The 14,754-nt window shown below is 52.6% G+C and overlaps 1 protein-coding gene across 3 annotated transcripts; it reads right to left on the reverse strand.

The window, feature by feature from the left end:
- Positions 1 to 1,021: 1,021 nt before the first annotated feature.
- FRMD7 (FERM domain containing 7) lies at positions 1,022 to 12,716 on the reverse strand. Of its 3 annotated transcripts, none has more exons than XM_074551573.1 (12): positions 12,496 to 12,716; positions 8,486 to 8,590; positions 8,137 to 8,179; positions 6,839 to 6,872; positions 6,104 to 6,201; positions 5,863 to 5,977; positions 5,554 to 5,701; positions 4,307 to 4,402; positions 3,887 to 4,050; positions 3,603 to 3,671; positions 3,431 to 3,506; positions 1,024 to 3,323 (listed from the first exon to the last, which is right to left on the reverse strand). In XM_074551573.1, the coding sequence occupies exons 1-12, from the start codon at positions 12,550 to 12,552 to the stop codon at positions 2,289 to 2,291; spliced, it is 2,040 nt and encodes a 679-aa protein (XP_074407674.1). In that variant the 5' UTR covers positions 12,553 to 12,716; the 3' UTR covers positions 1,024 to 2,288. The 3 variants fall into 3 exon arrangements, with proteins under 3 accessions (XP_074407672.1, XP_074407674.1, XP_074407673.1); XM_074551572.1 differs by having other exon boundaries at positions 6,839 to 6,917; XM_074551571.1 differs by having other exon boundaries at positions 1,022 to 3,323; positions 5,863 to 6,201; positions 6,839 to 6,917.
- Positions 12,717 to 14,754: the final 2,038 nt, after the last annotated feature.

Consider the following 14,754-nt stretch of genomic DNA (forward strand, 5'->3'; position numbering starts at 1 on the left):
AATAGTTGTCCTTATCTTGAGGGTGAATAGGGCTGAGCAGGGAGTGAGGGGAAGGACTTAGGCAAGGGTTGTTTCAATTGTTCCTTGACAAGTCAGCCACTGCTTACTGGGATTGTTCCTTCATTTTAGTCAGTCAGTAAAGTGGTTTAAGCAATGAATTTAGCTCAGAGATGATGATTTGTGTCACTTGCTGACGAGCTGCTTTGTTCCTCTGCTATTGTTGACCATGTGTAGGATGTGCTGAGGCACAGTGCCCACACTGCCCCAGTGCTCCCTAGTCCATGGAAAAATCCAAAAATAGTTCCCAAGCCCTTGTTTCTCCCCCTCAATGCTGTTTCCCAGCACAGTCTTGAAGACCAGCCCTGGCAGTTCCTGAGGATTTGGGCAGGGTGTTTGTACAATGATCTCTCGTGGTGGGACATGCTCAAGGTGTGTCTCCACATGCTTTGAGGAGCTGAGGAGCTAACAGTGATTGTGGAGTATCCCAGGGCTGTGAGTGCAGCCTGTGTTTGAAATGCTGCTGCTTTTCAACCCTCTACCAAACTGTGCCCACAGACTGCCATTCTTAAATGCTGTACTGAGTGGTGATTCTTGCTCTTTCCAAGGTGCAGAGCTCTGGGAACGGGGTAGAAACAACACTCTAGGCAGAAAGATTATCCCTTTTTTCAGTAGAACATGTGCCAGAGCAGCCTGAGGGATCACTGCAGCTCACAGCCTCAGCACAGGGTAACCAGGAGCAGAAGCAAACTTTAAAATGTACTCACTTGTTGGGCTAATGCGTTTCTTTGGGCAGCCAACCAAGAATGTGGCTGTTTGCAGCAGCCTTCAGGGATCTCCACAAGTGTCCCCAGTTGCTGGGACAGCAAAGGCACAGAGGCGGCCAGGCAGCAGAGCAGGAGAGGGAAACCAGCTCCTGGGAGCACTGAGGGAAGCTCCTGAGGTGGGAGGCACAGGGCAAGGTGTGCTGGGGGGGTGCCTGCAGGACTGGGGGTGCAGATTTCACAGGGCAGAAGGAGGAACTCAGAACTCCAGTGTGAACAACTGTTTTTTATTGTCCACCTTCTAAAACAAAGGACAGCAACATGCAGAGTGAGCAGGACCCATAAGCCCAGTTCTTTCTACATTTTACTCTATCTTCTTTGTCCCAATTTCATGTTTCTGAAATCCTTCTAGCAGGCTGCAGTGGTTTCTCCACCATGGATTTTCTCGCCTGTCTCCCTGCTTAGAGTCATGTCCTACAAAGACTTACAGGATTGTTCTTAAAGAAAATGACCAAGATCTCCCCCTAAAATCTTATGAAGATGTCATCATTCTCAAGATTTCCAAGTAAATTTAATGTAGGTTTAGGGTAACAGTTTTAAAATAAAAGTACTTCCAAGAAGCTGCTTGTTCCATTCCTACCTGCTCCTGATATCTTTTTTCCCATGCTGCTTATCTGAGGACAGAATTGGGGAAGCAAAGGACCCCAAAGAACCCCCTTACACATCTCTGTCCCTCAGATTTAAGCAGAGCACTGAGGTGCTGGGGCTGCCAGGGGGTGATGGCTGATGCGTCTAAGCAAAGCACAGTTACAGAGTGTGAACCCACTTCCCAGTGCTCACCACAGGGTGCTTCTAAAGCTTGACAAGCACTTCTGAGATATTTCTGGAGAAGGATAATCCTCTAAACTGGCCAGAGAAAAGACAGCCACACAGAGCCTTGCCTTTGAGTGCCAGGTTCTCCCTGCAGCACTGGAGGGAGGTGAGGCAGGTGGAGGAAACAGGCTGTATGCTGGGGTTTTGTCCTGTCCACATGGCATCAACTCCAGGAGCAGCCCCCATGAAGATCTTGCTCCTTCCCAGAAGGGCCTGAAACACCCTTCCCTCCAGTGTGCCACCCTGCAGCTGGGAAAAGCAGCAGCTGAAACTATTCTGTGAGAACTCTCGTTCTTTTTCCTCCTCCTCCTCAATAAAGACTCCAGCAGCTGAGCTCCAAGCATCAGTTTGGGCAGGACATAGAAGCTTAGCAGGGCTTTAGGAGATCTCTGGCTTCTGGCTGAAACAAGAACCCCCCCCCTCAAAGTGTTGTGGCAGAGGCAAACCAGCTTCCAAGTGTGGTGCAAGGGTTGAATACTTCTGAGCACACCCCTGATGTCCATTAACACGTCCTCTATAGCTAAGAGCACTCACACAACGATCCCATCAATGTTTCATAAGCTGTAAGCAGACCTGCACCACATGAAGTGTCACCATTCTCTGACCCTGGGTCAGCGCCGGCCACCTCCGCTCCCTCTGGCCGGTGTCAGGCACCTAGGTGAAATACTTGGAGGCCCCTCTGGAAATCCTCTCTTCAGCAGCACTGGTGGCAAAGGACACCTCCTCATCCTCCTCATCCAGCTGGAGGCTGCCCGAGGAGAGCCGCACGCGGGCCATGGGCGAGGGCAGCACGCGGCCGTAGCGGGAGCCGTGCTCGGCCCCCAGCAGCTCCGGGTCAGAGTCGCTGGACTCGGTGCTGCTGCCCAGGTACCGCTCGGGGCAGCGCCGCAGCCCCGGGGCCAGCCCTTGCTGGGCTGGGACGTGCCAGAAAACGCCCCCTCTGCGACTGCTGAGAGCAGGGCACGGCCCCAGGGGTCTGAACTCCGAGCCGTAGGGGAAGCGGATGGTTTTCATGTCCGACTGGCTCCAGGAGCGCTTGGGAGGCTGCTCCTGCAGGCCGTAAGCGAAGGAGCGAGCCAGGGACCTGCTGTCCCCTGCCATGCTGGTGCCCACGGCCGTGCCTGCAGCCTCACCATGGAGCTGCCCAGCCTGGGCCCCGCTCGGGCTCTGCCGGGGGGGTTTTGCTGCCGTGGGGCCGCTTGCACCGGCCAGTCCTGCTACGTCCTCACCGGGGGCCGGTGCAGGCCACGGGGGCTGCAGCGCCCTGTCCAGATAGAAGAGCACAGGGGGCGCCGGGGCCACCACGGGCAGGGGACAGGGCACATCCGTGTACACCAGCTGCCGGGCGCTCACCTCCCGCATGTTGCCCACAGAGGTGCTCTTGCTGTTCCCAGCGAACTGGTGGTGAGGCCGGAAGGACGTCAAGGGATTCCTGGCTCCGAAGAGGTCGATGGGCTCCCACGCCCGCTCCATCTCCAGCTCGGCGTAGAGCAGGGGGAAGGCAGAGGAGCTCTTGGAATGGGGCAGGAAGGTGGGGGATGCTTCGGGCTTGGAGCGCTCCAGCTCAGCAGCAAAGGTCACCTCCATGGTGGAGCTGCGGCGCCGGCTGTCCAGGGTGGGCTCGGAGCCGTGCACGCCGTTGGCGTGGTAGGAGCCCCGGCTGCCGTAGGCCAGGCGCAGCTCCTCCACCTGGGCAGGGCACAGAGAGGGTGGGAGGGAGCACCCAGAACTGAGGGTCTGGCCCCGCAATGCCAAGGCCCTGGCACAGAGCTGTTGCTGATGCCAGGGGGCCTCACCTGCTTTGATACATCCGTCAGGAGGTCCGGGGAGGAGCGGCACTGCCTCTCATCGTAGCGGGACGTGTAGTGCTTCCTGCAGGACAAGAACAAGGGTAGGTGATGGCCAGGAGGGCCCCTTCCCCTCTCCCCAGTCCCCTCAGGAGCCTCTCCCCCTCCATGTCCCTGGTACCTCTCGAAGGGCAGGCTCTTCATCTTAGCCTTCCTGCCGTGCTCCAGCAGCTGCCGCTGAGTCCTGCCACTGCAGCATGGAGGGAGAAACGTGAGCAGCACCATCAGCCCCAGCCCTTGTGCCCCTTGTGAGGGGATGCAGCAGAACTAAGGTAGGGGGCTCTCCAGGAGAAGTAGCTGTTCTCAGCCCCTCGAATTCAGACAGGGCTGACATATAAAGGAGGCTCAGAGCCATCCCCAGGACCTTCCCAGCCCCAGCAGCTTGGGTTTCCCCAGGGAATTTACCTGTAGCGGAAGCTGGAACCTTTGCTGCACAGAAGGGCTTTGGGCTTTGACTTGGGCTCCTCAGAGAGCCTGAAGAAGGCGTGGTACTCCACACACGTCTTCCAGAAGGCCTTGCAGGTGTCCCGGCTGGCCATGGTGAACTCCAGCGTGTCCTTGCACAGCTCCTGTGTGCCAGAGATGGGGTCAGGAGCATGGCACAAGCTCTGCCATGTGCCCTCCTGATCCCCCAGGGGCCATATGGGCTGCCAGTGGCTCCAGGCACTGCACTGGAGGGGGGGACACAGGAGAAGCCCTCAAGAAGGAGCACCATCATGAGCAGCAGGAATGGATTTTGCTCAGAACTGGGGACTTTGTGTGGCTGACCTTCCATCCACAGCTGTCTGCTCCTGAGCCCAGCAGTGCCTATGGCGTGGTACTTACAGAGATGTTTGCATGGAGCTTGATGAGAAAATGCTTCCTCTTGAAACTCAGTTTGCGAATTTTGGACCAGTTGAAGGTGTTGATCTTTGTATTGCCCTGCAAGGACAAACACAGCAATTACAGCTGGATGGAGCAACCTGTAAATACAGAAATGCATTGGGCCAAGGCCTGAGCTCACAGGACACTGCATCAGACTCCAATGCAGCTCCTGGGGGTGCTGGGGTTTGGTGTTTGACTCTCCATCAGCTGGTTCTACAAGTAGAAATTGAGGTTCAGGGCTTAACTCTGCCTGCTGAAGCTTTTTGCAAAATCCAGGACTCCCAGACAAACTTCAGAGAGGTTAAGGGAGGGAGTCCTATCTGTACCAGCTCAAATATCATGTGAGTTAAGGCAAAATCAGTGCCCCAAATAAATAATATTCTCCCCTCCTTTGCTGGGAAGTGTAGCAGTGCTCAGCTCACCCCTACACCTTTAGACCTGCTTTAAGCAGGCTGCAAGCACACATTAATTACTCTGTTATCATTTTGCACAAGGTTAGATGTAGCCACATGGCAGAACCAGGAAAAATCACATTACCCAACTCTGTGGCACCAGGACCCTCTGAGCTTTCTGCAAGAGCCCAGATTTTAATGGGCTCACAGATGCTCTAATCATGCATGAGGGGTGTTTATGGCTCTGAATAAATAACCAGGTCTGGCAGCACTAATTACCAACAGCAGACCCACAGCTAGGTTTTATGTTTGGGTTTGTTGGTTTGTTTTTTTTTTTTTTTTTGCTGTGACAAGATGTTCCCAGGTTGAAATCAGCTGCTGTGGGAGCGGAGAGGAAGTCTGTATTTACTGCCCAGCTCTGCTGTGATTACAGCCTTATGTAATTGCACAGACGTGGGGGGCTATTTTCACTGGAAGATTACACAGTGAGCACATGTGACAGAGCCGTGGAACCTGTGCTGCTCACACGGCCACCACGCTCGTGGGACAAGGGCGAGCAGGGCTGGGGCACCTTCAGTGGCACGCAGGGCTGGTGGGGCTGAGGCCTACAGCATCCCCTTCACCCCCATGGCCTGTGGAAGAGAGAGTTTGGGGTGCTCAAAGGGGAGAAGGGTCACCTGCAGCTGGAGAGGCCACCCCTGAGCCCCAGGCTCACCCTCAGCACCAGCACCCCCATGTGTGTCACTGCCAGGCTGATCTGTGTCCCTCAACACCAGCACCCCCATGTGTGTCACAGGTTGATCTGCGTCCCCTCACCCTCAGCACCAGCACCCCCATGTGTGTCACGGCCAGGTTGATCTGTGTCCCCTCGCCGTCGCTGGCGGGGTGGGGGCGGATCCCGTACATCTCCAGCTTCCTGGCCACGTCCAGCAGCTGAGCGTCCGACTCGGCCGGCGTCTTCCCTCTGCAGACACAGCGCACAGGAAGGACATGAGTGAGAAGGGAGATGCTGAAATGGGCTGAAAAAGCCGTTCTACACCCACCCCACTGCCAGCCCTGCCTGCTGGTGGGAGCATCGTGCCAGCAGAGGTCCATAGGGGGTTTGTGGTGTGGAGCAGCCCTTACCTGTGTCTCCGGTGGTAGTGCATGATCTTGTTGTCCAGGTACTCCTGGTTGGGCAGGTACCTGTGCGTGGCCAGGTGCTGCTGGTCTGTCTCCTCGTGGAAGTCGCCCAGCTCGGCTTTGGGGACAGGGAGAGCGTGGATTAGGCTGTGAGGGGTCGGGGCAGGGGGGAGCCCTGGCTGCACGGCCAAAGCCCATCCCCAGGGAAGGGGCCCTGGCCCCGCAGTTCCTCTCTTGCCCTTACACTGCAGCAGGTGGGAGACGAGCAGCGCCGCGCTCTTGTCACTGCAGGGCAGCCGCCCCTGGGCCAGGTCCTTCTTGATCTGGAGGGTGAAGAGGTACCTGTGGAGGGGGACAGGAGCATCCCTGGGGGAACTGGGTGCTGGGCTGAGCCTCGAGGGCTGTGCCTGTTCCCAGTCTCATGGGATGCACATCCTCAGGGTCACAGGATGAGCGTGCAGCCCCTGCAGCTGGGCACCAGTAGGACCAGCACGTCCCTGTCAGTGAAATGCTCATTAGTAGATTTCAAAATTAACATTCCTTTCCGTTTTGGAGGGCATTTGCCTCTCTTGGGACTGATGTACTGCATAAGTACTGTCTTGATTTTATTCTTAGTCCCTGTTTGCAATGCTTTCTCTAAAATTGTAGAAGCTAACAAAGTCATTTTTAAAAATAAAACTAAAGTTGTTCTCTCAGAACACTGCTTGAGGCAGGAGCTAGACTGAGCAGTCAGACTCTGTGCCCAACTGTTAAAGTGTTTGGCAGTAAACAAATTGCAGCCTCATAAGACAGTGGATTGTGTTTTAAAACAGAGGATCAAGAAAATATGTTCTCTGTTTTTATTCTGTAAAGAGTAATACTTAGGATATTTAGGATAACCACTGCACACAGACAGGCTGGGGTGGATGAAGATAAAGAATTAACACACTGCAAAAACACAGAACTGTGTGGTAAGAAAGTAATAAAACAAGCACTGTACCTGGTCAGTTCTTCTCTCAGGTGGCCGGGGTCCACTGGGAAAAATTTCACCATAAATTTGAAAAGAACCTCCTTAGGATCTTAAAACACAACATCTTCATAAGTTTTCTTTTACATGTCTATTGAGAACATTTACAACTCTCTTCACACATGCTGCCTCCTTACAGGGTAAATTATCTGGACCCTTACAAATCAGGGACTACAGCCTGTCCCCCCAAAACCAGCCTGCCCAGGCCCCAGTATTACCAATGAATGCAAACAGAGATTTGGATACCTTAAGAATACTAAAGAGAAAAATGTCCCAGCAATTCTTTAAATTGCAAAAATCCCTGTTGGAAGAGGTTTTCATGAAATGGTGCCAGGGAGCCTGGCCAGAGCCTTGGTGTGATTGCCATCACTGGGGCTGCGTGTTAAACCCAGCCCTCCAAGCTCTTGGGATGCAACAGCTCCATAGGAGGCCGCCTGGGCAAAGGGATTTTTGTGGGATGAGTGAGAACAAGCAGCCAAGCCCAAGGCAAAATGTGTGGAGGGAGGGAGGCAATTATGTAAGCACTGTCACAGAACACCCTGGGATGGCTCAGAGGGACAGGCCAGAAGGTGAAGGAAAGAGGTGCCTGCAACAATTCCATTTGTGGTGCACCCAGAAAGGGAAGGATCCTTATCAGGCTTTCCCCTTTCAGGGAAATTCATGCAAACCCTGCTCTGCAGCCTCCCCTTGGCAAATCTGGGGTCATGGCCCCAGGCTCTCAGTCACCTCCCAGCCTTCGTGTACTTGGGGAAATGCTGTGGGGATGGAGAGAGGCCTGAAAGCAGCACTGAGGTAACCCTGGTCCTGGCCATGGCACAGGAGGCTGGGCCTGAACTCAGGTCAGGCTCTGCAGCATCTCTGGGCTGGGGAGGAGCTGAGGGCAGAGGGGGACCCTGCCTCAGGCAGGTGCCTGGGCCACTCTGAGCTGCAGAGGGAAAAGGAGGACAGGCAGGAGCAGAGCCTGTCACGCTGCCAGCACGGCCACACAGGCACTCAGCCACCCTGCTCCTCTGCCAAGCTGTCAGGTTATTAACACTCCAGCCTAAAATGGTGCAGATAGCAGATTGCAAAGGCAGTGGCGTTTCTGTGGGATTTTGTAGGGAATGAGGTGTCTTTGTAAACAATCCTGCCCAGCCTCACCCTCTAAAATGAGCCTGGTTAAGTGCTGGAAGCCAGAGATCCTGTCCCTCAGAAACAACACTGCATGAATGTGTCTGTGCTAGACTCTCACAGGTAATGATTTATAAGAATTCCATTCTTGAAATACTTACTTTTCACTTGCTTTGTTATGGGTTTTAGTGGTTCCAACCAGACCTGAAATGAGGCAAATAAAAGCTGCGTAAATAAACAGCACAAGAGATGGTGAATAAAAACAGCAGCAGCAGCATGGTAAAGTGCAGCATGAAGATGCTGGCCAGCTTGGCTGCTGTGACAAGTGTCCTGCTGGCCATGGACAGACCATGAGCTGTTGATATCACTGGGGCTTGTGGCTCCCCTCCTGACTCCCATTCCCAGGGTTTTCCTGCCATCATGGCAAAACTTTCTATTTAATTTTCCATTTGGGATTCCAGGGAGGTGCTGACAATCCCTGGCCATGCAGGCGCTGCCAGCTGCACTCACCTGGTTCCCAGCCTGGCTGTGAAACTCCAGCCCAAAGTACTCCTTCTCCACAAGGTTCAGGTGGCTGCAGGTGAGGTTGAAGAGCCCTTTCCCACAGGATTTTTGCTAGCAAACAAGCACAGCACAGAAGCAGCAGGTTAGGCAATGCTGGCAGCAGCAGTGATGGGATTTCAGAGAGCTGGGGAGAAGTTTCAGCTCCCTTCCTGCACCCCTTTCCTGACCATGCAGCAGCAGAATCTTACTCAATAAATGCTCTTGGCTTCAGCATGTACAACAGGACAGCTGTATGCTTTTGGAAATCAAATTCCTTCCCATCACTTCTCTCCTTTATTAAGGAACTTAAACCAGAAAGGAGAGCAAGAGAAAACAAACCATGTTTTGACTCACTGTTCACAACTATCACAGTCTGGGCAGTTCTGTCCCTGGCAAAGCAGTGAGTGATCCCAGGAGAGGCACCTGCCCGAGCCAGGGCCGGCCATGGCCAACGTGCTTCATCCAGAGCCAACGGGAGCAGCCTCAAACCTGTGCAGGGAGCCTGGGTGTCCCAACAGCTGGGGCTGAGCTGCCATTATGGTTCATGGTAATTAACAGCAACAGGGCCAGAGATCCTGTGCCCAGGGCTCTGAGTCATCCCTGGGCTTTGGCAATAGGAATTAAGTGGTGCTGCATGCTGATAAGGGAGGCCAGGCTGTAGTTATTCCCAGTAAACAGAAACACTTGGAGGGTGTTTTCTTGACTTGTTGCCATGCTGTAGGACCTGGCTGGAGAACAAACCAGGAGGCCCCTGACTCTGGAAATTGCTCCAGAAAGCACCAAAAATTAAAATGGCAGTGACCCACCCCAACAAAACCCTGACAGGCCTTCATCAGCTTGTGAAAAGCAGAGCAAAGAGAAGCAATGGTTATTGCAAAAGCAGGCTGGAGCAGAGGCCAGGTTAGACAGCTGCTAAATGATCACATGTGGGGTGATGGAGGGGAAGACTGGCTGCAGCTCCCTGTGGCAGTGGCTGTCCCCAGCAGGGATGGGAGGGACCTGGCTGCTGCTGGTGATGCACACTAATAACCACCTTTCAGGGCTTCTCCTGGGATGAAATTGCTGGCTCTGTGCTGAAAGGCTGCAGAAAAGTGATAGCATAATAACAGCATTCGCTCTGCAGCGCTCCCAGCTCTCCTCAAAATTACTGGATCACAAGGGTAATTAAAAAAATTATAAATGTTTTTTTTCCAAGCTAGAATTTTCTAGCATGAAAGGCCTTGGCCTTTGTCAGGCAGCCAGGAAAGACAAGCATTTCTGACTGGGTTATTACCTACCATATGTCTGCTGGGAGCAACCCACTGTGCTCCAAGGGCAGCAGTGCCCAGGGACAGGAGCAGCCCCAAACCCAGGAAAACCTGCTGGGAGACACAGCCCTGCTGCTGCTGCAGGGGCTCTTTGGGAGCAGAGCCTTTCTCTTGCGGAGAGCTGCTTGCAGGTGTCCTGTCCTGGGTTTTGGGGTGCTGAGGCCAGTGTTTCCTCAGCCCTGGGGTACAGAGGGGCTCAGAGCATCGGCCCTGCCCTGCACCGAGTGAGGGAGTGGGGTCTGTGCTGGGGGGGCACAGTGCAAGGCACAGCCATGGCATGTGGGGCTGTTTGTGCCATGCCCCAGCCCACAGGTGCCTCTGGGAATGAGGCAGGGCCAGGTGAGCACCCACAGGCAGAAACCCCAGAGCAGGAGGTGAAGAGGGGAGGCTGCACTTGCCCCTCACTCCTCAGTGAAAGCAGCTGGGACTTGAGCAGAATCAGAAAGCCAGGGGCAGACAGCAGCACGTGCAGCACACGGGGGACACACGCCCCATGTCCCCAGAGGGACTCTGGCAGCACCTGCAGCCCAAAGGAAAAGCCCATTTCTGCAGCATTCCCATAGGACAGGCTATTCTAGCTACAGACAGCTCCATGGGTTAGGGGTGAGCAAATCCCTCATGGGATTTGGTGTGATTTTTTTGCCACCACCATCTCCCTTGGGAGATGCCTGCCCCGTCAGCACAGTGTCCTGCACCTAAAGCCACCAGCCTCCCTGTGGCCTCACTCCTGTGCCACCACACACCTCCTGCAAGGAATTCCCAGCTTTACAGGGAACACACCACCACAGGAGACCCTGTCCTTCACCCAGCCTCAGCAGAGAGTTTCTCTGGGCTTGTTTGGCTTGCCCACAGCATCCCAGGCCCAGCCATGGGGTGTTCAGCAGGGAGGGCACAGTGGGGACGTTCAGAGATGTACCAAGCCCCTCTCTGCCCTGCCCTGAGGGCTCAGACCTGTTATCCCAGGAACCAGAGCTCAGCTGAAAGAAACCCTGGGAACTCAGTGGTCCCAACTGATGCAGAAGCCTCCCTGGGACAGCATCCAGCACCAGCAGAGGAACTTGTTCTCATGCAAGCAGGAAGGGAGACCCTGCTGCACATGCTGGCAGCTGTGACACCCATGTGAGGCAGGTAGAGATGTTTACACTGAGTGTGAGGTGCAGGGGCACTCAGCCCTCTGTGTTTTCTCTCTTTTGTCCTTTCCCTCCCATTATACTGAAGTACTCCTCATTCAAAAGAGCTTTCCAAAGTCAGGAGGGGTTTAGGAAGAGTTGCTTAAAATATCTGCTCAAAACTTAGCCCAAAGCACTCCTTTTATACTGGAGAAGTCACTAATTCAGCCACTCATTTATTGTACCCACACAGAGCAGCAAATGCATGAAATGCCTAAAAGGGGTTTCCAATACCATTCCATGCTAAAAAAGGAAATGACCAGGAGTTCCTCTAATGGAAGCTATTTGCTGCAATAACATGTCGTGCAGAGCTATAGTGCTGCCTTTTGAGCAAATAAGAAAACAGAGATGGAAAAAAATGCAGCAACATTGTAGGAGAAGCATCTTTTGAATTGTGTCTCACTATGACTGATTTAATCAATGGGGGGAGGAGGGAGAGGCATTTTAAAATGACCAGTCTCATTTTTAAGCTGACTCCTGGACTAGGATAGATTAATTAAACTAAATCAAACAACTTCCATACTGTGTCAAGGCATGGAATTGCTCTATAATCCTCTTTTGTGCAAAATACTGTCACAAAGAAATGGAGCTGGGCATCTGGGAGAGCAGTTCTCTGGCTGTGCTATAAACCACAGAAGAGAACAGAAGAAAAGCAACAGAACTTGAAAAAACCCACTTTATATTAAACACTCTGCTCCCACAGGAGATGCAGGTAAGTACCAGAACAAATCCACTTGAATTAGCTAATTCAATTAGCTACTGTGATTATTAAACACTAACCAACAGTAAATGTGCAATCACACTTGTAAAAAGATGCTTCTAACACACAGACAAGACATACCTGCTTTCAGTTATCTATACACATATGCATAAACTTAACACCATAGATATTAATACTTAATATTTTAAACCTAGTTCAGAGCTAGCATTTTGTAAAATGCGACATTAATCACAATGTGTTGTGGGACACTGCCATGCAGAAAATAAGACAGAGTGAGTTTTTTTCCTCAGCTATTCTCAAAACCACACAGTTTTCTTTTTCAGCTGAATGCCCAGGAGAAGATGTGTGCAGATGTTTCTCAACAGGGATAACTTGGATAAATATGCTATTTTTATTCTGTTCCCAGACTTTTCTTCCTTGCTGAATGTTTACACTGGCAGCCAGACAAATGAGAGAACTCAACACTTGTCAAGACCATCACTTAATATTAACTGATTAACTGAAGATCACGTCAGGTAAGTAAAAGCCATTCCTCCTTTTTCATAAATAATGCCAATAACAGGGGAGCACAGGAGTATATTGATACCAAAAAACACTTACCAATTAGTTCTAGAAAGCTTCATTTTGAATTTGAGATTGGTTTTCTTGTTTGTTTGCTGGGTTTTTTTTAAAGCTGAAAACCAGAAGCTATCAGAGACCATGCAATCCTTCAGAGCAGCAATGATTTAATAATTAACACCAAAAAATCAGTAAGAATATGATAATAGGATACCCACTTACATCAACTACAAAGATCTTCTGGGAATCATCCAGGAACTGGACTTTGAGGTGCAGCATCCTCGGGCAGGCAGCTGGGTGTGCAGCAGGCACGCAGTGCTAGCAGTGTGAGCTGGGAGCTGGGAAGGGAGCCCTGACTCCTCTTGCACACATAATTCCCTCTCAGCTGGATGGAGAAGGCTGCACTCACAGATGTGGAGCAGAGGCTGGAGCAAACGAGCTGACTGACTAAAAACTAATTAAAAAAAAAAAAAACCAGCAAACCAATACCTCCCTTGGTTCAAATGTCACCTCTGCAATAAAAGATGTTTTCTGCCTGTGAATTATGGGTGTATAAACAGGGGGGAGATTGGCAGTAATGGGGCTGAGATAAATGCTCAGCTCTTGCAGCTGGTGGTGAGCAATGAGAGGGCAAAGCAAGCCCGTGCTGGGTGCCACGGGTCAGGGCAGAAGAGCTGAGCATCCCCCCTGCCAAAGGCACCCAGCAGTGAGTGTCACCCTTGCCCTGCTCTGGTCAAAGTGCACTGGCAGAGCAGCTGGATGGCAGCTGGGCTGGCTCCATGGGCTGGGCAGATCATGTCCTGTCCACTGGGTCATGTGTGGATGGGCTGAGGTACTTCACCAGAGACTGGAAAATGTTTCCAGCTGGACCCAAAACCAGTTGTGAGTCCCTCCTGGAGAGGCAGAGGAGAACCTGCTCCTAATTCCCAGCTCACATCCTGGTTGAACAGCTTAGTGAAGTCTCACAAGCCTTTGAGACAGCCTGGTTCCCAGTTCAAACCTGAACAGCCCATGTACCCAGTCATCAGCTGCTCCTGGGAGTGCCAGAGCCCAGCTCAGCCCAGGCTGCTCCGTGCTGGGGGTGCCTGTGCTGCTCCTCTGCCCCAGGTGGGCAGGGCCATGAGGAGCTCTCTGACCCTCTGGCTCCTGTCACCCACTGAGCTTTTGGGGGAAAGCACCTTTGGGCAGGAGCCCCCCCTTTCAGAAATAAATGCACTGAGCAGCGCCAAAGGCAGGTACTGGACTGGCACTGGGGATCATTACTGCTGCTGGGAAAGGTCACAACCACACACGATCCTGTGGCACCCAGAGTGACAGAAACATGGCTCAGCAAACCAAAAAACACATTTAGTGCTGCAGAGATTTTGCTTGGTGCTCCCTTACTGAAACTCCCACTGTAAGTCACTCCAGACCATTTGCCCTGGCCTCTCTTACCCTTCCCAAACATTCCTGAGGATATCAAGACAGAGGCCATCAGGGCAGCACAATACCTTGTCATCTCTGGTGCACAGAGAAAGACCATAGAGCTTTTTATCCACAGAAAAATGTGTAAATCTTCTGCTCACCAAGACAAAAAGGAGCCCAAAAATCAAAGCCAACCTGCTTTTCCCCATGAAGTGCTGCACACATCAGCTGAGCCCATTGTGCTCCAGGAGGGGATGGCTGCGCCCCCTGTGCCAGCCCCACGTGAAGGACAAAGCCAGCTCTGCTCGTGGCCCTGGGCTCTGAGCTCTTTGTGTCGCAGGAGAAGGGCAGCACCATGTACAAACCATCCAGGGGGGCTCAGTGCACCCTCCCTCTGAGGCTTAAAATGTTTGTGCTGCCAAATATTGAGAGCACAAGGAGAGGAGCAGCTCTCCTGTGAGTGGCTCTCCTGTCACAGCTCTGCACTGGGAGCACGGTGGGGACACTGGGCTGGCAGGAGGGATGTAGGGGTGCACTAGAGAAGACCCAAAGCCGAGAAGAAGCCAAGTCTCCCTGCTACAGGCTCTCCTGGCAAGCCAGGGCACTGACCCTGGACTCCACAGATGCTGTTGGAAGCTGGGCACCAGCCAGTCAGGCTGTGGGCAGAAGAAAAGGGTTTATTTCACTACCTTGCTATGAAGGAATAAGGCTGTGTTGGGTCAGACAGGACCTCTGGCCACCCTATAAATCTATCCATGGACACAGCATGGAGCCAGCAAACAGGATCAAACTACATGAACAAGAGCTTTTTGGGATAGGACACTAAAGGACAGCAAGAGATGTGGGACAAGCAAGGATTTCTTGGGGCATGGAGATTGTTGCTGTCTGAGCAGATGAGAAACCTGTTTTACCCTCACCTATCTCCTTCTGGAGGTGACTTGGGGGCCAGCTGGAGCAGCACACAAGGGGAGCACCAGGAGGAATTCTGGCTCCTGGCCTCAGCCAATGCCACAGTCCAGCCTGGTATGTATGCCCTCCTTATCTGCAGGGGCAGGGAAAATGTGAAAATGGTGCAGG

This window comes from Zonotrichia albicollis, chromosome 14 (genome assembly GCF_047830755.1).
Source record: "Zonotrichia albicollis isolate bZonAlb1 chromosome 14, bZonAlb1.hap1, whole genome shotgun sequence".
Lineage (NCBI taxonomy): Eukaryota > Metazoa > Chordata > Aves > Passeriformes > Passerellidae > Zonotrichia > Zonotrichia albicollis.

Excerpts from the sequence above, each read along its gene's own strand:
- FRMD7 (XM_074551571.1), bottom strand. The coding sequence starts at position 12,552 with ATGCTGCACCTCAAAGTCCAGTTCCTGGATGATTCCCAGAAGATCTTT. Across the intron at positions 8,180-8,485 it reads ACAGCCAGGCTGGGAACCAG|GTCTGGTTGGAACCACTAAA; the intron begins GTGAGTGCAGCT and ends GCCTCATTTCAG. Across the intron at positions 6,918-8,136 it reads CATAACAAAGCAAGTGAAAA|ATCCTAAGGAGGTTCTTTTC; the intron begins GTAAGTATTTCA and ends TTGTGTTTTAAG.